The sequence below is a fragment of the Blennius ocellaris genome, assembly GCF_963422515.1.
Source record: "Blennius ocellaris genome assembly, chromosome: 17".
NCBI classification, from domain to species: domain Eukaryota; kingdom Metazoa; phylum Chordata; class Actinopteri; order Blenniiformes; family Blenniidae; genus Blennius; species Blennius ocellaris.
Window position 1 is genome coordinate 21,818,021 of NC_137666.1, and position 24,474 is coordinate 21,842,494.

Here is a 24,474-nt window from a genome sequence, read left to right on the forward strand (position 1 = left end):
CAGGTGGGAGGAGCCAGTAGAAACTAGGGGTTTCCTCTACTAAACCTGCTTCAGGTGGGAGGAGCCAGTAGAAACTCAGGGTTTCCTCTACTAAACCTGCTTCAAGGGGGAGGAGCCAGTAGAAGCACCTGAATATAAGTCACACCCACCTAATTTAAAAAGAAAAAGAATCAATCAATCAATCAATCAATCAATCAAACTTTATTTCTATAGCCCTTTACAATCATCTAGTGGTATCCAAAGTGCTCAACAAAGCTATATATATATTAAAAAAAAAAAAAAAAAACTCCCCAATACATTAAGAAATAAATACAAGAATAATACATAAAAACAATAAATAAAACACAGGTGCTGACTGTGGGAGGTGCGACGGTGCTGCAGGTTGGTGGAGCCTTCCAGAGATTCATAAAAACCGAGCATACATAATAAAATACACTGTCCTAGACAGAGTTAAAAGCCAACTTAAAAAAGTGAGTTTTCAGCTTTGATTTAAAAAGGCCGAGATCAGTGGTGGTGCGAATGTCGGGGGGCAGTTTGTTCCACAGTCTGGGAGCAGCAACAGCAAAAGAGCGATCTCCCCACTGTTTACATCTCGACCTTGGAATATCTAAAAGAAGCTGACCTGAAGAACGCAGGGCCCTGCCATGATCACGTATAGTTAAAATATGCGACAAGTAAGAGGGACCCAGGCCATTAATGGCATTAAAAACAAACAACAGAAGTTCCTGATAGGGCATTCAAACAGAGAGCGGTTCCCACAAGATATCACTTTACGCCGACGATGTACTTTTATTTTTGAAGAATCCTTCCAAATCTCTCCCTTTATTAACCAAAATGATTGGTGCTTTTTCAGGATATAAAATAAACTATGAAAAATCCCTCGCTTTTCCGCTTGGAGATCAAATAAGCTCATTGAGTTATCACCCTTTTAAAGTAGCCACAAAAGGATTTAAATATCTTGGTATATATTTTAGTGCAGATCCTTCAAAGTTGATCAAACATAATCTTTTACCTGTAATAGCACAAATAAAAACTGACCTTCTCAGATGGACTAATCTTTCACTATCCTTACTGGACCGGATAGCCATAATTAAAATGAATGTTCTTCCTCGCCTGTTGTATGTCATTCAAATGCTACCTACTTATATCCCATCCAAAATGTTGACAAAAATACATAGTACAGTAGGAGCATTTGTGTGGAACAACAAAAGGACAAGGATGGAACTTCAAAAGCTGCAATTACCAATCAAAAAAGGAGGACTTGGCATCCCAAATTTCAAATTTTATCATTGGGCTGCACAATTAAAATTCATGGCAGAGTGTACTCCGTAGGTGTACTGTACTATATTCTGTAGGTGTACTATACTGTATTCTGTAGGTGTACTGTACTGTATTCTGCAGGTGTACTATAATGTATTCTGTAGGTGTACTGTACTATATTCTGCAGGTGTACTGTACTGTATTCTGCAGTTGTACTATACTGTATTCTGCAGGTGTACTATACTGTATTCTGCCATCTGTTACTGCTCTAACTGCTTCTGGAACATTGAAAGACGAGACTTGGAGTCCTTGTGTACCAACGTTCACTGAAACAGGACAAAATGACACTTCTAATATTTGAAATAGTTTTATTGCGTCATGGCTCCACCTGCTGGATGGATATTTTATTCCACATTGATTCTCCGACTAACATTTTATTTGACATATTCACAGTTTTCTTCTCAATAACAAGCTGAGCTCGTCTGTCCGCTGTGCTCACGTGAGGTCAGCCGATTAAAGTAGTGGGATTACTTTCAATCTGTGTACTCGGGGGTCATCTGCAGGTTGATCCCGTCTCGCCCTCGCCGCACCGCCATGCTGATGTTCCCGCTGCCCTGCAGGGCCTGGTAGAACTGCTCCGAGGACTCCACTTTGACCCCGTTGACCTCCACCACCACGTCTCCTGGCAGCATGCCAGCTCTGAGACAACAGAGACACCATGAGGACAAACAACGTCTCAGCTCTGGGTCCTAAAGCCACATATCAAAGTGACATACAGACACTGCTCTACATTCAGGTGTTCAATCCACCCTGACCCTGATTCTACAATGTCAGTTGGAAAATTGTTCAAACTTTTCCTTTGTTCCGAGGACAAAAACTTTTGGACTTTTCACATATTCTACATTTCTTGACGCCTCAACGGCTTCACATCCCGTTCACCTGTGGGCCGGGAAGCCGATGACGACTCTGTGGATGAAGACGCCGTGTGTCACGTCTGGAAAGGTGGAGTCTCTCAGCTTCAACTCAGCGATGATGCTGGCGACACAGAACCAACACTGCCGGTTCAGATCCGCGGGTCACATGAGGGACATTTCAGGCTGTGGTCACTTCATTCACAATCACCACTGGTGTTCCCCAGGGCCCTGTCCTCGGCCCCACCCTCTTTATTCTAAATCTCCATGAACAAAGCCTGGTTCTACACCCAGCTCCACCTCTCCACCTGGTTCTAGAGGTTCCTCCAACTGAACCAGGTTCTTCACCTCCCTTTCACCCACCGGCACCGTCACAGCTGTGCAGTCACCTCCGGCCTGGACCCACGCCCCTTTTCTCTGACCTGCTCTAGAACCTTCAGCCTGTCGCCCTCATCTCTAGAACCTGCTCCACCTTTAGAACCTGCTCCACCTCTAGAACCTCCTCCACCTTTGGAACCTCCCCCACCTCAATAGCCTATTCCGCCTCAAGAACATCCACCTCTAGGACCTCCCACACCTTTGGAACCTGCTCCACCTCTAAAACCTGGTCCACCTCTGGTACCTGCTCCACCTCTGGAACCTCCCCCACCTCTAGAACCTGCTCCACTTCTAGAACCTGCTCCACGTCTGGTACCTCCCCCACCTCTGGAACCTGCTCCACCTCCAGAACCTGCTCCATGTCTGGTACCTCCCTACTTCTAGAACCTGCTCCACCTCTGCTACCTCCCCCACCTTTAGAACCTGCTCCACCTCTAGAACCTCCTCCACCTTTGGAACCTCCCCCACCTCAATAACCTACTCCGCCTCAAGAACATCCACCTCTAAGACCTCCCACACCTTTGGAACCTACTCCAACTCTGGAACCATCTCCACCTCTGGAACCTCCACCAACTCGGGAACTTGCTCCACCTCTAGAACCTTCAGCCTGTCGCCCTCACCTCTAGAACCTGCTCCACCTCAAGAAATCCACCTCTAGAACCTGGTCCACCTTTGGAACCTGCTCCACCTCTGAAACCTGGTCCACCTCTGGTACCTGCTCCACCTCTGGAACCTCCCCCACCTCTAGAACCTGCTCCACTTCTAGAACCTGCTCCACCTCTAGAACCTGCTCCATGTCTGGTACCTCCCCCACTTCAAGAACCTGCTCCACCTCTGCTACCTCCCCAACCTTTAGAACCTGCTCCACCTCTAGAACCTCCTCCACCTTTGGAACCTCCCCCACCTCAATAACCTACTCCGCCTCAAGAACATCCACCTCTAGGACATCCCACACCTTTGGAACCTGCTCCACCTCTAGAACCTGCTCCACCTCTAAAACCTGGTCCACCTCTGGTACCTGCTCCACCTCTGGAACCTCCCCCACCTCTAGAACCTGCTCCACCTCTGGTACCTCCCCCACCTCTAGAACCTGCACCACCTCCAGAACCTGCTCCATGTCTGGTACCTCCCCCACTTCTAGAACCTGCTCCACCTCTGCTACCTCCCCCACCTTTAGAACCTGCTCCAACTCTGGAACCATCTCCACCTCTGAAACCTCCACCACCTCAGGAACCTGCTCCAACTCTGGAACCATCTCCACCTCTGGAACCTCCACCACCTCAGGAACCTGCTCCACCTCTGGAACCTGCTCCAACTCTGGAACGTCTGGAACCTCTTCCACCTCCCCCACCTCTAAAAACATTAATTTCAACTCAAAGCTCTTCTGGCCAAACAACCTGAACACAATGTAAACTTTCATGTGGTTTTATTTGTTATCCCTTCATGTTCGGTGAACTTGAGTGAATGGATTAATAAACAAAAGGATGACTCATCATTTACCTGGGAGTCAGCGTCAGCATCGTAACACCAATGTACCGTCGCTTTGACTCACCAAACCTGGAACCTGAAGAAACAGAGACTGTGAGAAACTTTGACTTCCCCTCCAGGGGGATTTTGTTCTGATTTGGTTCTTACTCTGCTTTTTGGTCGCTTGATCTAGAAAAAGTTTGAGACGATCAGATGGGATGGCGAAGGAGATTCCTGCAGTGACCTTCATGGTGTTGATACCGATGACTTCGCCGTCCTACACCGGAGAACAGAGCAGGGCTCAGCGGGGTTTAGTTCATGACTTTATCATGGCAGCGGAGGTCCGACTCCAGCTACTCATCCTGAGATGTACAATCACAGTAAACCTACATGTTTGTGTCAACGGTCCAGTTGTGACTCACCAGATTGATGAGGGGACCTCCTGAGTTTCCAAACTGCAGAAACAGACCAAGTGTTAAAAACCCTCACACGTCCCAGTCGCAGTACATCTGTACTCCTGCAGTGAAGCGTTAAAAAAACAACTTACAGCTGGACACTCACGTCAATGGCTGCGTCCGTCTGGATGTAGTCCATGTTGCTGTGGGACAGTCCCAGCTCTTTGCTGCCTCTCTGCACTGAGCTGACGATGCCGGAGGTGATGGTGTTCCGTAGAGCCAGCGGGCTTCCCATGGCCACCACGAACTCCCCCTGGCGGACGTCAGACGACTGGCCCAGGTGGAGCGTGGGTAGAGGCTTCTACACGCCAGAGAAGGATCACAGTTGAATTCAACAGTAGGTCTGTTTTCTTCCACACATCTAGATTAAAACTTTCAAGCATTTTAAAACAATCAGTGATCATTTGAGCTTTGATCTGCTGACGTATTTCAATATTTAGACTCTACATGTTGGACCTTCATGATTTGTCTTCTCTCTTGTTTGTGTTTTGTTCTGCCCGTGATGGAAAACGTGATCATCTCTTCAAACTGAGAGGATTGGAGTTCGGTTGTAACCTTGGCAGTGATTTTGATGGTGGCGATGTCGGCCACAGGATCCACGTCCTGCACGGTGGCGTTGTACGTGTCTCCGTTGGTGAGCTTCACGCGGACGACTCTCTTGTTGGCCACGACGTGGGCGTTCGTGACGATCAGACCGTCACTGCTGATGATAAAACCGGAGCCGTTGGACTCCGGCACTTCTCTCCCTGAGAACGGATGTCTGAGAAGAAAAAAACGTGATTTATTATCACACACAGAGGAACAGTGAGGCAGTCAGGTCACCGGTGGAGGAAGGGCCAGTAAGCCAATGTCTCAAGTCGTCCATATTAGTGATGTTGTAAGCTGCTTTTCTTAACCGAACAAACATATTAATAGTCAAATAAAATTATTTCTACACAGTGGCTTGCAAAAGTATTAAAACAGCTTCAATTGTTCCCTTAACAGCCGCAAATGTAAATGTATGTTAATTATGTGACGGACCAACACAATGTGAAGTGGAAGGAAAGTGATACATGGTTTTCACATTTTGTATCTAAACAAATCAAGCGAAGAGCACAAAGTGCCGAAGTCTTCCTCCCCCGAGTCGATCGTCCTTCAGCTGCATCACAGCAGAAAGTCTTCTGTCAACGTCTACCCATGGATACTTCTGCACGTTCTTCTTTGGAAAGCAGCTCAAACTCAGTCACATTGGATGGAAGGCATCTGTGTGAGCAGCAGTTCAAGTCGTGCCGGAGATTTTCAGTGGGTGAAGCTCTGGACTTTGATTGGTCCATTCGAACACATGAACCTGTTTTGATGTCAACCTTTCCGCCCAAGCTCTGCTGGACGTTCCCGGTCGTCGTCCTGCTGGAAGGTGAACCTTCAGTCTCAAGTCTCTTACAGACTCACATGTACACACTAACGTGTTTCCCCACAACATCGCCCTGCATTTGGTCTCCCCCGTCTTCCATCACCTCTGCGCAGCCTCTCTGCAGCCCTACAGCATGATGTGTTCAGGGTGTGTAGTACTGGTTTTCTACCACAGTCATCTGCATTTAGTCCAAACAGTTCCATTTTGGTTTCATCTGACCAGAGCTCCTTCCTCCACATGGGGATCAGAGCAAAGGGCGATGAATACTTTTGCACACCACACTTATTTGAAGCATCTACCATTTTCTTCAACTTCACGTTGTGTATCTCATAAAGCACATTTATATTTGTGGTTATAATGTGACCAAATGTGGGAAGGTTCAAGAGGCATCACTGCTTTTGCAAGAAACTGTTCAATATCCTGAGTACAAAAAAAATGACAAATAAAACATAAAGCCTACCATTGCATGAAACACTGGTGTGTATACTACCTTTACAGACATACAGTAACAAAATTATGCAATTTACAGAGTATTTCAAAGTAGAAATGGTGACAAAAGTAAGATTTGATTCAATATAATTGGAACATTATTTCTACACATGCAAATATTTTAATTTATCAACAAATTGAGATTGAAATTTACAGTTTTAAGTTCTTTCACAAGATGTATATAAAGCGATTGTCTGGTGAGGCGGCTGCATGTCCTTGTCTATGCAGAAACGGTTTCACACGAAAGCGCCACATTTTTTGTTAAAGTGTTCATCTGTTCATCAAATTAAAAGAATTGGAGAAACAACACATCGAAAATCAAAATGACCAGATAATGAGCCAAATTAAACAACGTAGAAACCAAATCTCAAGAATGTATAAAGAAGAGCTGGAGAAAACAAGAACGAATTTTAAGGCAGTCATATTATGAAGCAGGCCCTCAAGCAACAAAGTTATTAGCCAAGAAAATACAGGAAAAACAGATCTCAGTCAATTTACAAAATACTAGATCCCAGTACAGGACAAACACATAGTGACCTAGACCAAATTGATAAGACAATTCAGGAATATTATAGAATGTTGTACTCACAACCAAAGCCAAATAATAAGGACCAAATTAAAACATTATTAAATTCATTAGACTTACCTTTAATTGGAGAAGACCAAAATAAATACCTAACGTCCAAGATCACAGTACAGGATCTGAAGCGTGTACTGAAAAAAGTGAAAAATAATAAGACCCCTGGAACTGGCGCCCTACTGGCTGAGTGGTATAAGACTTTTAGAGGACATTTGATTCCAGTCCTCCTGAAGTCCTTTAATTATACACTTGAGGAAATGTCAACACCCCCTTCATGGAATGAGGCCATTATTTCAGTTATTCCCAAAGAGGGAAAGAATAAAATGTTATGCAGCTCCTACAGACCCATATCGATCTTAAATCGGGCGACCGTGGCTCAGGTGGTAGAGTGGTCGTCTTTCGGAGTGAGAGGTCGGAGGTTCGATCCCAGTCTACACTGGTCTATGTGTCGAAGTGTCCTTGGGCAAGACACTGAACCCTAAATTGCTCCCAGTGGTCGACTAGCGCCTTGCATGGCAGCTCTGTCCCATTGGTGTGTGAATGTGAGCGTGAATGGGTGAATGACTGATATGTGAAGCGCTTTGGGACTGCACTCAGTGTGGTTAGAAGGCGCTATATAAATCTAGACCATTTACCATTTACCATTTAAATCAAGATCACACATTGTACACAGCCATTATTTCTAGAAGGCGAGAGTCTTTTGCTCCTGAACTGATCGACGAAGATCAAACCGGTTTTGTTGGAGGCCGAGACACACGGGATAATGTGCCGACACTCTCTTCATATCATACGAAACATCCACCAAAATAAACTAGAGGCAGTGTTGGTTAGTCTTGGTGCTGAAAAGGCTTTTAATTGTGGTGACTTGGAATATTTATTCTTGGTTTTAGAATGATTAGGTTTTGCTGCAAGTTCAATTAATACCCTTAAAGCTTTATATTCAGGCCCAACGGCACGTATTAAAATGGGGCTTGACTAATCGTATTAAATTGGAAAGGTCTACACGGAAAGAATGTCCCCTCTCACCAACCCTTTTAGCACTTTATAGAGAACCTCAAGCACAAGTAATAATAGAAAATGGTAATATTCAGGAAATCGTGGTCAATAAAGTAGAGCATAAAGTAGAACTTTATGCTGATGATATCTTGGTATATGTCACCAACCCAGATGTCTCCCTTGGGAATCTTTATGACCTCCTTCATATGGTTGGTTCACTCTCTGGATATAAACTAAATACACAAAAAAACACACTTATTAGTGTTCAATCATAACCCACCTCCAGAACTCAAGCAAAGATGTCCTGTTGATTAAAATATCTCGGGGTGTTTAACTCATAACCCCAACGACTTGTATAAAAAGAATTATGAACCAATTAATACTAAGATTAGAGAAGACCTTAACCACTGGTTGACATTTCTAGCAGGTTTTAGTGCAAGGATTCAAACCATCAAAATGTCAGTTTTACCTTGACTTCTGTATTTGTTTATGTCTTTATAAGGAGTTGGGTCAAACCATCACTACAGAACAATGGGAGAATATGTGTGAGGCTGTGTCGTCAACATCATGCTCTGTTGACTGGCCTGAATTCTGTTGGAAATATCTGGTTCATTTTTTCATTACGCCAAAATTGAAATCATACCAAACATCATCCATCCATGTAGTTCCAAAAAGTACTGTCCTAAAAATTAAACATATTGGGAAATTATTTTGAAACCTCTACAAGAACTTCTCAGACTGCAGATCCCATTCACCTGTATGACAATTATTTTGGTGATACAGTGGGTACGGAAAGTATTCAGACCCCCTTAAAGTTTCTCACTCTTTGTTAAATTGCAGCCATTTGCTAAAATCCTTTAAGTTCATTTTTTTTCCTTTTAATGTACACACAGCACCCCATATTGACAGAAAAACACAGAATTGTAGACATTTTTACAGATTTATTAAAAAAGAAAAACTGAAATATCACATGGCCATAAGTATTCAGACCCTTTGCTGTGACACTTGTATATTTACCTCAGGTACTGTCCATTTCTTCTGACCATCCATGAGATGGTTCTACACCTTCATTGGAGTCCAGCTGTGTTTAATTCTAATGATTGGACTTGATTAAGGAAGCCACACACCTGTCTATATAAGACCTTACAGCTCACAGTGCATGTCAGAGCAGATGAGAATCATGAGGTCGAAGGAACTGCCTGAAGAGCTCAGAGACAGAATTGTGGCAAGGCACAGATCTGGCCATGGATACAAAAACATTTCTGCTGCACTTAAAAGTTCCCAAGAGCACAGTGGCCTCCATAATCCTTAAATGGAAGACGTATGGGATGACAAGAACTCTTCCAAGAGCTGGCCGTCCAACCAAAGCCTTGGTGAGAGAGGTAAAGAAGAACCCAAAGATCACAGTGGCTGAACTCCAGAGATGCAGTGAGGAGATGGGAGAAAGTTCAAGAAAGTCAACCATCACTGCAGCCCTCCACCAGTCAGGGCTTTATGGCAGAGTGGCCCGACGGAAGCCTCTCCTCAGAGTAAGACACATGAAAGCCCGCATAGAATTTGCCAAAAAACACATGAAGGACTCCCAGACTATGATAAATAAGATTCTCTGGTCTGATGAGACAAAGATAGAACTTTTTGGCCTTAATTCTAAGCGGTATGTGTGGAGAAAACCAGGCACCGCTCATCACCTGCCCAACAACATCCCTACAGTCAAGTGTGGTGGTGGGAGCATCATGCTGTGGGGGGTGTTTTTCAGCTGCAGGGACAGGACGACTGGTTGCAATTGAAGGAAAGATGAATGCGGCCAAGTACAGAGCTATCCTGGACGAAAACCTTTTCCAGAGTGCTATGGACCTCAGACTGGGCCGACGGTTCACCTTCCAACAAGACAATGACCCTAAGCACACAGCTAAAATGACGAAGGAGTGGCTTGGGAACAGCTCTGTGACTGTTCTTGAATGGCCCAGCCAGAGCCCTGACTTGAACCCAATTGAGCATCTCTGGAGAGACCTCAAAATGGCTGTCCACCAACGTTCACCATCCAACCTGACAGAACTGGAGAGGATCTGCAAGGAGGAATGGCAGAGGATCCCCAAATCCAGGTGTGAAAAACTAGTTTCATCATTCCCAAGAAGACTCACGGCTGTATTAGCTCAAAAGGGTGCTTCCACTCAATACTGAGCAAAGGGTCTGAATACTTATGTCCATGTGATATTTCAGTTTTTCTTTTTTAATAAATCTGTAAAAATGTCTACAATTCTGTGTTTTTCTGTCAATATGGGGTGCTGTGTGTACATTAATGAGGAAAAAAATGAACTTAAATGATTTTAGTACATGGCTGCAATTTAACAAAGAGTAAAAAATTTAAGGGGGTCTGAATACTTTCCGTACCCACTGTATACCAGAAACGATTATGGGAAATGGCCGATACCCATTGAAAGCTCGAACTGCAGCAGCGATACAACACTGACTAGTAAATGGTTACAAGTTTCGTTTACAAGTATTGTTACATGAATGCCGCTTGCTTAATGTAGATCGATGTTAAAATGCTGACAACCTTGTTGTGACTGCTAGAAGAAAAACTGTTCAACAAAAAAACTCAAGTATGAAAAAAATAAAGTGTTCACCCGTTAACGCAAAGTACAGATGTACAGTAAACTTTCAGTCCCGATAAGCCATATTTTTGTGGGAAAAAGCTCGTCCAAGCATCTGCCATGCTCCAGCTAGCGTAGTCGCTCAGTCCAAGAGGTTTTTCCTTCTCAACACAACCACTTCTCACTGAAAAGCTTCAAGGGACCACATGGATGGACAAACACCAGCTCTGAGGTTCTTGGACAACATCCCATACGGCAAACATCTGCATGTGAGCCTCATCCTCCCAGTCACTCTCCAACTCCAGACAATACGTGTGCAACATAGTTTTTAATATTTGGTGAAAGCGGCGGAGAGCTCCGAGAGCCTCACCTGCTGAACGTTGAGCTGCTTTAAACCCTGAGCAAAACATCACATGAAGTTTGAACTCCACTTGGTTGGTCTGTGCAACATTTGCCAAGCTAAAAAATAACTTTGTTGGAGTCTTTACAACAATGGGAGTGGTGATCTTATGGACAAGAAACACTTCTGGGAAAATGAGTTGTTGCACACGTCATTATCAACACTAATTACTTCCAGCTTTTGTGTGGGAAAGTGGACTTACACAGTCAACCAGAATGCAACATGATGTGTATGACAAGACTAACTACAGCTAAATCCACTAAATCAATTCATTTGTTGACAAATAAATAAATAAAAATCCAACTCGGGAGTCAATGGAATTTTAGAGAGGATGTCAAAATGTGAACATCGTGATGAGGACTGTTTGATTAGCTTTTTGAATTTATGGATCCATTCCTGGAGCAAACACCTGGAGTGAATGTTTCCTTGTCAAAACAGCAAGTTGCATTAAAAAAAACAACACTAAAACACTGAACACATGAGCTTTCAAAAGTTTAGAGAAGGTCACATTAAGTTTGTTTGGAAAGGTGACTGGATTTTAGGTTCATTCTGATATTTCAGAGTAGTGTAATAGATATACAGTTCTTCTTTTCATATAAGAATCAGGAAGTAGGATGATTCGAAAATGTATTGAGTAATGAGGTAGTATTAAATCAGTTTTACTTCTTCCTTCCCTTTTTCAGACATTTCAAACTAGACATGTATTATTTTGTTTATTCATTGAAAATATATATTGGGTTACAATAAATAGATCCTATGGATGGATGGATAGATCAAATTTAAAAATCAATTGTTTATCCAATAGAAAACGTTCCTCTCCAAGCTTTTAGTGACTTCTCAACTCTCTCCAGATCCATTCAAATCCATTTTTGGATCATTTGTAAAAGACACATTTTAAAATGACATTATGGGCAAAATGAAGTGAAATAAGTTCTGAAAGCTGTCGTGAGGTTCTGATCTAAATAACTGTGTGTGAGGAACCGACCTGCCCAGGACCTCGATGTACACCACGGCAGGATTGGACTTTTCCACCACGTCAGCGATGAAGTTGTATTTATACCGGGGGCTGTCCGGTCTGGACGGGGCTGCGCACTGAGCGGAGGGCAGGAGGCGGTGGAGGAGTGTGTCTGGGACGGAGAACCTCTGCCCCGGCCCAAGCCTCCCCGACAGGGACGACCTCTGCCCCGGCCCAAGCCTCCCCGACAGGGACGACCTCTGCCCCGGTCCAAGCCTCCCCGACAGGGACGACCTCTGCTCCGGTCCTCCTCCTCCGTGGTCGTCCAGCAGCGCGGAGCCGCAAAGCCCCGCACACACCGACACGGAGGCGAGCAGCGGCGCCCCGCAGCCCCCGCGCTCCCTCCCGCCGCCTTGCCGGCCGCCCCGGCCGTGAGCCCCGCTGTCCAGCCCCCCGTGTGTCTCCCCACCGCTGTGCTCACACGCCCGGCCCGCTGCCACCAGTCCTCGGCTCTGAGCCCGGGTTCGAGTCCGGAGCGCCGACAGAAAGCAGCGACTGACAGCCGCGGCTGCCATGTTGCATCACTCCGGTCACAACGTCCGCGAGTATAAATTCAACCAAAACACACTTTTACGTTCACATAGATCGTCTTTCAATATAACTGAGACGAACCTGCCAGTTGTGCTGTTGTCTACACGAATACAAACTAGAAAACAAAGACAGAGACAAGCCGTCAACCTGAACCCGGATATTGACTTCAGCGCTGAGCAACTCTGCGCATGCGCACTTTCCTCTCCTCGGACTCATGGCAGAGATAAACAATGAAGATATATAAATATCCAGGGCCGCCCCTGGCCAAGTGGGGGCCCTAAGCAGGATTTTATTTTGGGGGCCCCCTTCCAATAACATAATAATAATAATAATAATAATAATAATAAATTACAATTACTAACAAATCAAATGAACAGCCTCTATCAACAGTGGAACAAGAACTTTACAGATGCACACGTCTGAAAAAACTTTGTGGCATAAACAGTTTATGCCACAAAGCTTTTTCTTTTTTATTTCAACAACATCCCCACCTTCAAGTGAAGCACGAGCCTCTTCTTGTTTGGGCTTTTTCTTTCTTTAGCTAGCTCCCGAATCGTATTGACGTTTGGAAGCCATCTCTCTCTCTCTCTCTCTCTCTCTACTCTCTACTCTCTACTCTCTACTCTGTACTCTCTACTCTCTCTCTCTCTCCTCTCTACCTGTAAACAACTGCCTGCCGGCCCATCTGACCGCTGATTGGTCAGATGGTGATGCTTCGCGCTTTCAATCATTGTGTCTCTTTTCTCTCTCTCTCTCTCTCTCTCTCTCTCTCTCTCTCTCTCTCTCTCTCTCTCTCTCTCTCCTGCCTCAGGCTGACTTGGTGGCGGTGCTCTACGCGCCTCTCGGCAAAATGCACGCGCATCCTTTGCGCATTTGCAGAGAATGATGATACTTTATTGATCCCGAGGGAAATTCAATTCACTTGCGCAAAATGGGGCCCCCCATGGATCGTGGGGCCCTACACAGCGCTTGTTCTGCGTGTAGGGAGGGGCGGGCCTGCAAATATCTATTGGTATTGGTAGATGACATGTATAAGTGAACCAATGATCCTAGATAGATAGACACATATAAGTAGATCCATTACATATTGTGTGTATATATATATATAAGTAAGTCATATAACCATATATAAGTAGATAAATACACATATATAACTGTAGATCCTGTAACCGTAACCCTAACCCTAATAACAAGAATCAACAAAGGGACAAACACTTGCATATATTCGCAATACATTTACATTTACACTTATCAACACCAGGACCAGCAGTCTGAAGAACAGCTTCATCCATCAGACTGTCAGGAAGCTGAACTGTTTACCAGCTTTTTTTATGCCTACTTTGTCATATATTTTTGCCTATATATTTTAGCATGTGTAATTTGTATTTTTTTAACGTAAAGTGAGAGGGAAAAGCTACTTCAGTTCTCTACGTGTGAAAATGTGTCGCTGAACTCACAAATAAAGCAACTTTGATAAATTTGATGAACATCCTTCTTTAACTTAACCCTTTTAATTTACTAAAAAAGACTGTTCTTGTGAATACCCCCTCACCAAACACAATTTTAATTATTGGAAAATCTTATATTGTTAACTAAATGCAAAAACTATTTATCACAAGATTTTGTAGCTTAAGTGCAATTTAACTAAACAGTGATTTAAATAAAGATAAAGGAGGTGATGAGTTTAATAGCGTAAGTAAAAAAATAATATAGCCAAAAAATCTTTAAACATGACTGTAGGATTTAGATAGAAAAAAACCCATAGCCCCCTTTAAATCTGTACTTTACTTTACCATTGATTATTACACTTCAAAAGCCCCTATGTATGTATTATTTACTTTATTTTATATTTTTCCTATTTTGTGTGTTGTTTTGTGTGTGTGTCCATTTTGTTCTATTGTATAAAGATTGAACTTGTAGTTTTGACTTTGATATTGAATCTTAACTATTGTTATATTGTTCATCGTATATGACAATCAAGTGCCTTGTTATATGTATATATTCTGCACTTTTGTTCAATAAAAAAAAAGTTTAATAGCGGAAGTGACGTAAGTTTGGAGGAAGTACGTCACATAATTCTGACCAAAGACAGCACAAGTGAGGAAATTCAAATTCTCGAGCTCGCTTGTAAACAGTTCGACAGTTTCAGATTATGACTCTCATCTAACGCAATGACGTCGCATTATTGCACATTGCAGCAGCGGAACCCATGGCCCGAATCGCCCGCGAAGGCTTTCGCCAAGCTGAAATACAAAGTCCAGACGGAGACGAAGTGGCGGGCAGAGGAGCCTGCCACCGCCGCCTCGAGGCACCGGACAGCGGACAGCGAGCTCAGCGGCCTGCAGGTCAGTTCCAGCCACAGTGAGGCCCGGGCGTTGACTCTGTCCCCGATACCCAGCCCTCCCTCCACCGAGGAGCCCACTCCGGAAGGTCCGACTGAAGCTCGACGGGGACTCGCACTGCGGGTTTTCCTCGAGTCCACTGCCGTGTCCCACCCTTTCCTCATGAATCCGCCTCAGATCAGAGACTTCTCGGGATGTAACGTGTCCACGATCCGCGGACAGAGTGCGGGTGCCGAGGACGACGTGTTTTCTCCCGTCAAGTCTCGGCTGAGGAAGAGAGTGCAGAGGCCCCAGTCGCACGCAGTGAGGAAAGCCCCGGATGTCCGCCAGGAACACCGCGACTCCAACACATCCAGCCTGCAGCTCACTGCTGAGCAGCCTCCACCTCCACCTCCACCAGTCTCCACGCAGAACTGTAAGACCTCTTCATTGCCCCAATCCAATCTTAATTCACGATACAACACCGTCAGTTTTACAGTGACAAATCCAAACAAGCAAGAATAGGAAAGGTCAGAGAGACAAAACAACCTTTCAGCAGGGAGAAACCTGCAGAACCAGACTCAGGGGTGGAGACTTTCTGCAGAACCAGACTCAGGGGTGGAGACTTTCTGCAGAACCAGACTGAGAGGTGGAGACTTTCTGCAGAACCAGACTCAGGGGTGGAGACTTTCTGCAGAACCAGACTGAGGGGTGGAGACTTTCTGCAGAACCAGACTGACGGGGTGGAGACTTTCTGCAGAACCAGACTCAAGGGTGGAGACTTTCTGCAGAACCAGACTGAGGGGTGGAGACTTTCTGCAGAACCAGACTGAGGGGTGGAGACTTTCTGCAGAACCAGACTGAGAGGTGGAGACTTTCTGCAGAACCAGACTGAGAGGTGGAGACTTTCTGCAGAACCAGACTGAGAGGTGGAGACTTTCTGCAGAACCAGACTGAGAGGTGGAGACTTTCTGCAGAACCAGACTGAGGGGTGGAGACTTTCTGCAGAACCAGACTGAGGGGTGGGGACTTTCTGCAGAACCAGACTCAAGGGTGGAGACTTTCTGCAGAACCAGACTGAGGGGTGGAGACTTTCTGCAGAACCAGACTGAGGGGTGGAGACTTTCTGCAGAACCAGACTGAGGGGTGGAGACTTTCTGCAGAACCAGACTCTAGGGTGGAGACTTTCTGCAGAACCAGACTCAAGGGTGGAGACTTTCTGCAGAACCAGACTGAGGGGTGGAGACTTTCTGCAGAACCAGACTCGCATGTAGAAATGTTCTGCAGAACCAGGCTTGGAAACTTTCTGCTGTTGAGGTTTGGGGACAGAAGGAGAGAAAAATGTGAGACAGTCAGATTGTGGGGAGGGATTCAAACCCTTGTTCTGGAAAGAGCCAACATCTGGAAGAAGAAAATGATGTTTGTGTTTCCTCATGGCCTCTGCTGTTTTCAAACAGGCTACAGATTTGGTTTCGATCCGCGTCTTCTCACGTCTTCAGCCCAGAGATTTCATAACAGAAGAACTTGTGTCCTTAATGGAGGTGATTGCCTTTCTAATAATAATACAGAACTCAGTAGAGCAACAACTCCACACACTTGAGTTTCCCTATCAGATTAATATGGCTTTGCTTATGAAAAATCATATTTTTTTGCAGGTGACCTGGATCAGTTCCCCACATGTCAAATGGAGAAAGATAATATTAGAAATGCCTCAGAATGTGTGACTGATGAGTCCGAGCGCAGCCAGTCAGAGTCTGATCTCACGGGCCAAGCATTGCTCCGTGCTGCTGCGAGCCGAGAAGATGGACATTTATCAAACCCGTGTCGTGCCAGAGTGGTCCAGAATGCTCTGATGTCCCCAGCCAAGGTGTTTGCTCTTATGAAGGACAGAGAAAGCAAAGTGGAGTCACAGAAAGTTCCTCACCACAGCAGACCCAACAATGCAGGTGTGTGTTCAAGTGAAAAACAAAATACACGTCTGATTCTGTGTTCATGAAGATGCTCTGATCCGTTTGAATGGAATATTTTCACTAGATGATGTCCGGCAGCCCATAGATGCTTCTCTTTCCACGGCTCCAAGTGTGGGGGAGCCTGAAGCCTCTTCAGAAAGAGTGTGGTCAGACGTTGAACACTCAGAGGAGATGGTGCCGAACCCTGCGGCGCCGCTGTCGGCTTTGCTTCAAGACCTGCTGAAATCTCCAAAGGTTCTCATACCCAAAAGACAACAGGCAGCGTCCAAGAGCACGTGGCCCGCCCACGCAAAGTTCCCGAGTGTGAGTGGAAACACGCAGAGGAAGGAACTGATTCACATCAGCGGACTACAAAGCGTCCAGAACGCTACAGCCGGGGCTTTTCCTTTGGTTGACTTTGATCTTTCCATTTGGCAGGAAGGTGTGATCTATCTGAAAAAGTGGTGTCTGAGGAAACTCACCAAAGGCCTGTACGTTGAAGGAATTCACAGGTAAGCCCCCCCCCCCCCCCAACACACACACACACTCACTCATTGTGGCTATTTGGCGAAAAGTTCAGTGACAGTTTTTCGAACAAATTACTGGAAGAATTCGATAGAAAAACGTAATTTTTCTTCTTTAATTCAAATAATGAAACTTTATCATATTTAAAGATGTTTTTGGTATTAGTTATACCTTGAATAAATATTAGAATATGTTAAGATCAGGTGGGTTTTTTTATTATTATTTTTAACTGAAAGCCAACATTGTGTATACATTAAGTAATAAAAAAAACCAACGCCCATAAATTGCAATTTACAGAATCTTTGTCATTCTATCATCATCATCATCTACAAAACAATTTAGAAACAGTCGTCACACATTCTGCCCAGAAGAAGACCTTCATCAGGAGGTCAACATTTTATTTAGTCCTTAAATTTCAGTGTTCATGACTGAAATTTCAGCTGAAAATTTGAAGTCATTTCTTCTTTTTTTTTAACTGTAGGGCAACTGAAATCTAAAAACGGGTTTGTATGAGATGAGAGTCGAAGAAACTGACAAGACATTTACTTTGAATCGCGTTGTAATATTCCGAGACGCTTTGTCAGAATCTTTGCGGCTGATTTCGATCTTGTGGGGCTTGAATGTGAGTGCTGGTATATTTACATGCCTTTTTTCTCTTGAAGTTCAGAAAACATTCGTTGGAACAGTAACGTCATCGTGGAGCGGGTTTCAAAGTCCGTGTTGAAGACCGTTTCTGGGAGGACTTACATCCTGGTTGGAAAGCTGATGATGAAGGGTTCGTCGGGTAAGCCTGATCAGCAGAGAAACAAGAAGAACAAAAGTAGATTTGAGGGGAATCGGCTTGCTTATTGTGTGGTTCTGTCACTTCCCGCTCTCAGACTTCCCTCAGTGGCTCCTGAAGAAGTTCGTTAACGGTTTTCCCTCAAACTGGAAAGGATTGTACGAGAAGTTTCAGTCCGAATACAGGAGGTAAGATTATTCATTTTTGTTTGCTGCTGAACCTTAAATCAATCAACAGATAACAAGTGCTATTATTAAAGAAAAACTCTTTGTTCATCTGTGGGACTCGAAGTAGAGGAAAAAGGAAGAGCAGCGGCAGGACAAACAACTCAGCCAAGAAGAAGGCCGAGGCCTCGTCTCCGAGAACAGTCAGGAAAAAGTCTTTGACTCCTCGTAAGTAAAGCTCGAGTTGTTCTGAACCTTTTGTTGTGTTTTTAGAGTAAAGTAAGTTGTGTGTGATGAGGATGTCATATTTGTATGCCTGTAATGCTTATGTGCACACAGATTTGTGTATTCAGTGGAAGTTCTTCAACCATAATGTGATTTATCTACCGTATTTTCCACACTACAAGGCACACCTACATTGATTGACATATTTTACAACTTTGTTCATATATAAGGCGCACTGCATGGAATAGACCAGTGGTCAACAACCTTTATAGCTCAAAGCCATTAGGTTACATTTTCCACTGATTCTAACACCCAGAGAGCTGCATGCATTTTATTTTGATAGTCCTACCTGCAGCCTATGCCAGGAGGACACTACACACAAAACCTTCTTCACTGCTGGTTGACAACTTACAACTAATAAACTAAACTACCGGTAATAAACTAAACTACATGAACTAAGCAACAAAAACACAACACAACACAATTATTACCGACACCACAAACCAAATATAACCCCCAATAATTGCATTTAAAACACCACAAACAGAAACTCCCATAATGCATTGCAGCTATCGGCTCCTTTATGCATTTGCACAGAGGTGGTCGCTGCAAGGCATGATGGGAATTCATGTTTTGTGTTGTTGGAGGTTATTGTGGGTTGTTGTTGGGCTTGGTGTTGTGTTGATTGTGTTTATGTGTTTTTGTTCCCCAGTTTAGGGAGTAATTATTTCATCTAGTTTATTTTGGTTTGTTAGAATGTTGGTGTGCAACCATGAGTGATGAAGGTGTTGTGTGGAGTGTCGTCCGCTCTGAAGATCCCGTTGAGAAGTTAGTTGTCAAAATAAAAGCCTCTGGTTGTTCAGCTGGCAAGTAGCAGACTCGAGAAGAGCAATTCTTCCACTGTGGCGAACACCGGGTTATAAGGTGCACTGGCAGCTTTTGAAAAAATTTGAGGTGTTTAGGTACGCCTTATAGTGCGGAAAATACGGTACTTGTATATGTAATTTGTACTTGTTCGGTAGGAAGCGTGAAGTTTTTCAGCTCCTCGTTGGCGTGAAAACAAACGTAGTTACACACCTACCAATCTGTGTGTACCCTGGAGCTGTACAAGATGTTGCAAAGTTTTCATTATTGCAGGATGGCGATGCAGAGTGATCAGATTGTAATTACAATATTCAACATGACTCCATATCGCCTGATGTTGTGCTGCACAAATACTCTTGAAAGTGTATTTCTACTGTCCAGCTGGAGATCCCAGTATTCCATTCGGCTCCGCAAAACTGTCCAGAAGAGGGCGGCTTGTCATCCCGCCTCTGGATTACTGGCGAGGAGGCCGAATCGTGCTCGACGCATACCAGAACGTTACCATCCACGAGTGTTACGAAGCCTCCGTCATCATCCCGGTGAGCATCTGGGTTCGCTCTCGTCCAACAACTGTTATCTCTGTCAAAGAGATTCATGTTTTCTCTTCCTTCGCGTCGCAGAGCGACCCGACGACGCAGCCCGTGTGTCCCTCACGGGCCCCCGTCTGTCCGCTGGTCCCTGGAGAGGAAGCTGGTGCGGCCCGAGAGGCTCCAGCGCGCGGCACTCGGGCCGAAAACTCCAATCCTGCCCTACGTGCAAGTAAGTAAAACATGGACTTTCTTTTTTTCGGGTAAATTAACGTCTGGACCTTCGGTTGTATTTTTGTGGAGTCGTGAGAAAAGCCACCGACACTGAAGAGACGAACTGATTTCAGTGGCAAAGTGAAGCTGAACGCTCAATGATTTGTTGCATTTTTCAGAAACGACAAAATTCAGATGCATCATTAAACTCGCAGGCAATGACGCAGCCTGATTGAATTAGATGTTGACCATCTCATGGTAAATTCACTCTTCCCACCAATAATAAGAGAAACTGTTGGGAGTTGTTTTTATTTCAAGATCGTCACTGGATTGCAGTTCTGGTTCCGCCCAGCTGAGATCAGATTGGGACCCTTGAAATAAGCTGAGACAAATGAATGTTTTCAAGTGAAAATGAAAAACGTTCATCGCATTCTAGGTGTCCGTTGACACAGTAACTGTGTTTGGAGCCACTGAAACGTAGCTTTTTGAAAACTGCTCCGAAGGTGGAACTTCGATTTGAGAATTGATTTTATCTCTGGTATTTTATGTGGTTGTGTGTGTTTTTATAGCTGTCCCTGCATTGAAGTGTCGTTCTGCAGTGCATCTTTGACGTAAATTGTCAGAATGACAATAAAATCTATCTGTCTTCCATGACGCTCAAACTCGTCTCTGTGGAAACGGGAGGGGGAACCCAATTTTCTGGAAATGCTCTCTGTGCAGGCTAGAGAAACGCTACTGCTGCTCATGCACGCCACTTAGTGGCCCAACAGAAGAACTGCATTGTTTTCCTAGTGTCAGGTGTTTTTCGGTGTCAACATCATCATTTTATAACGTAGTCGTTTAAATGGGACATTTTTCTGAAACAAAAAGCCCAAAAATGATTTTTACTTGAAACGCTGTCGTGTAAACGGTGCCTGAAACTGACACCTCTGCCTTTACAGCTGCAGTTTTTAACATTGTGAGACTTATCATGAGCTTGATGGCAAAATATTCCTCCTTTCACAGCTTCCAAGAAAAGTAAATCCTCCAAACAAGAGGCGGTGCCACTGCAAAGGCCTCGAGTCTCCACGGGTCAGAGACGAAAGGCGAAGAGTCCGGAAGAACCCAGAGCGCCGAGGGAAGCACAAAGCCGAAGCACAAGGCTCAGCAAAAACTGTGTAGCTTCAGGAAGAGAGCTTCAAAGGACAAATGTCCCACAACAACAGAGTCGAGCAGAAAAGTCCTCAACAAAGACGTCAACCATACAGACGTCCAACAATCGTTCAACAACCACGTCCAGGACAAGAGGGAAGAAGCAGAAGTCCCCGGGACCTGCTGTGGATCTCCATGAGTCCCCGCAGAGCCTCTCATCTGATGACGACTTAAATGTGACGAGAAGGAACCTGAGGGGGAGAAGGCAAAGCAACAAGGGAAGGAACGTTCAGAGCTCCTCACATCCGGACCTGGAGTCGTCTGAGGAGAGCGAGAAAGAGGCGGGGAAGAAACGCAGCCGAGCCAAACCTCCTGGAACGTCTCGACCCGCGAAGCCGTCACACAAGTCGACACAATCCAGACAGAAACAAAAGGCCCAACAAGCCAAAGCAGTGGCTTCACAACATCCTGACGAGGACAAGTGGACTGAGGCAGAACTTCAGAAGCTACGCCAGTACGTTTTCTCTTCTCGTGCAGATTGAAGCTTGTCTTGGTCAGACTCCCTCAGGTTTGCGTGTCTAAGCTGTTGTCCTTGGCAGGGCTGTCTCGTACTACCCCCGACATGTCCTGGGTTACTGGGAGAGCGTAGCGAGGGTGGTGGAGACGCGTTCTGCAGAAGAGTGTCACAACCGGCACACTGCCATGGCAACGAGCCAGCAGCAGCCCAAGAAGGCCAGGAGGAAGAAGGCAGAAGCCCCGAACACTGCAGGTAGAGCAATGTTTCTGCACAAAGGGACCTCGCTTTGGTGTTTTATATACGGTGATGTCAAATGCAACAATTCAGGAAAACTTGTGGAATTTGTTCATTTACGTGAGCCTATCATGCCCGGGGTGATGCTCACCATAATGTGTGGGGTTTTTTTTATTATTATTTATTGAGATGGTTCATTTTGTAGAGTTTATTACTTTGATTGAATCATCTTTTTATTGACTTTCCCCACCTCTGGAAGTGAGTAAACGTTCCCTGAATGTAGCAGTGATTTCACGCTGTAACGATGTAAGGCTGGATGCGTGGAGGCCTGACGATGGGTCTGGTTCCAGACGTTCCTCTGATCTCCGCCCGGGCGGGAACCCTGAGGAGGAAGCAGCAGGTGCGTCAGTTCCTGGAGGCCATGCCCAGAGAAGACGTTGATGACGCTTTCAGCTCGGCTTACATGCAGAGCAAACGCTTCGAGGTTGGTTCTGTCCGTCCTCCGTCCTCCGCTCAGTCTTGTGGATGCGTTCTGAACGGCTCCTCTCGACGGCAGCTCCACAGCTTGGGTCCGGACGACGACGGCGACGTCACGTTGTCGGAGCTGCAGCCCCTGACGCCGAGGTCGGCGTGTTGGCCCGACGTGAAGACTCCTCAGTGCCTGCACATCACCCCGGGCATGATGGGCTCACCAAACAGGTGTGTTTACTTCATGCATGGGGAGGCAGCGCAAACACAACCTGGACAGTGGCTACGTACGTCGACACATTTTAAAATATGAAACCCGAAGTGCTGTGGTATCGGTGCGTCTTCACTTTCCTGCTTTTTGAGTTTGTGAAAAGTCAGGTTTGCCCATTTTTAAGAAAATGAAACACTTTGTGGAATGCAGAACAAAACCGTTGTTTTTGTTTTCACTGTGATGTTTGGCGAAGTGACAGGACGAGTTCACTGCCATTCATCAAGGATTTTATAGAGATCTGTTCACCTTCACTTTATTAAGGTTAGGTTCTAGCCTCAGTTGTTCATGAATAAAATCTATCCATCCTGGTTGGTTTGCTTGGTGTAAAGGAGTAACGACGAGAAGTACGTCTACCAGCTCCAGAAGAGGATGAAGAAAAGTCGCTTTGACGTCCAGAAGCGATCGCGTCTTTCACAGGTGCTTTTCTACTCATTTGGACTCTTTGAAGCGTCATTTTTACATCCCGCATGTCGAAACGATGTGGGGGCCTTTTTCCTTTTTGCAAAACTATCTTGTGTGTTTCTTCCAGAAGTTTACACCGACGCCATCAGTGAAAAAACCACTGAGCCGGTGTAAGAACACAGGTCAGTGTCCTGAACGTCATGGCAAGTGTTTCAGGAAATGGGTATAGAAGCTGGAAGTAGTCAAAGCGACTCAATCCTTCACTTCTCCAACAGGAAACGACTCGTTTGTGGTCTGGGAGATGTTTTCTGGGAAGGACACGGCTTCACCCGACAGCGAGGACGAAGAAGAGGATTTCTACTTTTCAGACATGAGCTGAATGGAGTCGTAGCTCGTTGTTTAAATCGTTCTCTGTGGGGGGGGGGGGAGTACATTTTAAGCTGCAATGACCCGGTGGTGTTCACTTCTGAAACGTTCATTTAATAAACCTTGTTCCCTTTTAAGTACGTCAGTATGAACAGTGCTACTAAGATGGCTCCAAGTGTTAGACATGAATCTGTGGAAGAGGAGAGCACGTTGTTCTGATGTTAAAATGTACTGCTTTGGAATCAATCCTCAAATCAACTGCTGATTTTTGAAGTGGAATTTTACCCACTGCAGCAGATTTATTGCCGGTTCCTCCATGTGGGTCTGATCACTGCTGGGGCTGGTTGCATAATGTTTCAGGGGAGACTGGGTGAAACGGCGTTTATCTTTGTAAGAATATGTCCCGTCATGCAGAGCGTGTGTATTCGATGTACAGAAGTCATGTATATTTCTACATACAGGTTATGTACTTGAGTGAAATTTTAGATGGAAGGGCATGAAGCTAATTCGGTGTACCCAACATAAAATAAAGATGAACCTCCATCTTGCTTCTGGGTCTATATCCAGTTCAGTGTGAACGGTGGGTGGAGATCCCAGCACAGTACTGGGTGCAGCCTGAATGGAGGAGCAAAGAATAAACACACCTCTGGTATGGAGTCGGAGGTGGAGAGCTTCAAGCTCCTGCTTGTTAACATGACAGGAGACCTGACGTGGTCCCGTCACAGCAACACCTGGTGGAGAAGCTCCGGGGTCTCTTGTGCTCCCTCTCAGACTCAGAAACTTCTCCACCTTTTGGCTGCAAGTATTCTCACCTTCACAACAACAAATGATGCAGGTTAAAGGACAGGAGATTGTGTGAGCCCAGCCACAGACTGTTCTCTCTGCTGCTGCAAGAAGGCAAACAGGACAAGGAGGAGCTTCTTCCATAAAACAAAATAATTCTCTATATATATGGATATGCATGCACTCACAACAGGTGCTAAATGCATTTAATTTCACTGCATGTTATACTGTGTATAAGTCTGCCTGTGACAAGTAAAGGTCTTGATT

General features: G+C 45.0%; 2 protein-coding genes across 2 annotated transcripts; one reads left to right on the forward strand and one right to left on the reverse strand.

Annotated features, from left to right (window-relative positions):
• Nucleotides 1-1,639: 1,639 nt before the first annotated feature.
• Nucleotides 1,640-12,619, reverse strand: LOC308142705 (serine protease HTRA2, mitochondrial-like). The gene is made up of 8 exons (XM_080513232.1): nucleotides 11,906-12,619; nucleotides 5,027-5,231; nucleotides 4,578-4,772; nucleotides 4,439-4,471; nucleotides 4,185-4,293; nucleotides 4,050-4,113; nucleotides 2,200-2,295; nucleotides 1,640-1,959 (listed from the first exon to the last, which is right to left on the reverse strand). Exons 1-8 carry the CDS (start codon nucleotides 12,448-12,450, stop codon nucleotides 1,794-1,796), a joined length of 1,413 nt encoding a protein of 470 aa, XP_080369358.1. The 5' UTR covers nucleotides 12,451-12,619; the 3' UTR covers nucleotides 1,640-1,793.
• Nucleotides 12,620-16,928: 4,309 nt separating this feature from the next.
• mis18bp1 (MIS18 binding protein 1) lies at nucleotides 16,929-23,437 on the forward strand (the record flags this gene model as incomplete). Its single annotated transcript, XM_080513090.1, has 14 exons — nucleotides 16,929-17,060; nucleotides 17,175-17,248; nucleotides 17,924-18,045; nucleotides 18,140-18,230; nucleotides 18,334-18,434; nucleotides 19,677-19,834; nucleotides 19,916-20,054; nucleotides 21,041-21,680; nucleotides 21,766-21,935; nucleotides 22,268-22,401; nucleotides 22,474-22,616; nucleotides 22,986-23,073; nucleotides 23,186-23,240; nucleotides 23,334-23,437. 14 exons carry the CDS (start codon nucleotides 16,929-16,931, stop codon nucleotides 23,435-23,437), a joined length of 2,151 nt encoding a protein of 716 aa, XP_080369216.1.
• Nucleotides 23,438-24,474: the final 1,037 nt, after the last annotated feature.

Excerpts from the sequence above, each read along its gene's own strand:
- LOC308142705 (XM_080513232.1), bottom strand. The coding sequence starts at position 12,450 with ATGGCAGCCGCGGCTGTCAGTCGCTGCTTTCTGTCGGCGCTCCGGACT. Across the intron at positions 5,232-11,905 it reads TACATCGAGGTCCTGGGCAG|ACATCCGTTCTCAGGGAGAG; the intron begins GTCGGTTCCTCA and ends TTTTCTTCTCAG. Across the intron at positions 4,773-5,026 it reads CCATCAAAATCACTGCCAAG|AAGCCTCTACCCACGCTCCA; the intron begins GTTACAACCGAA and ends TCTGGCGTGTAG.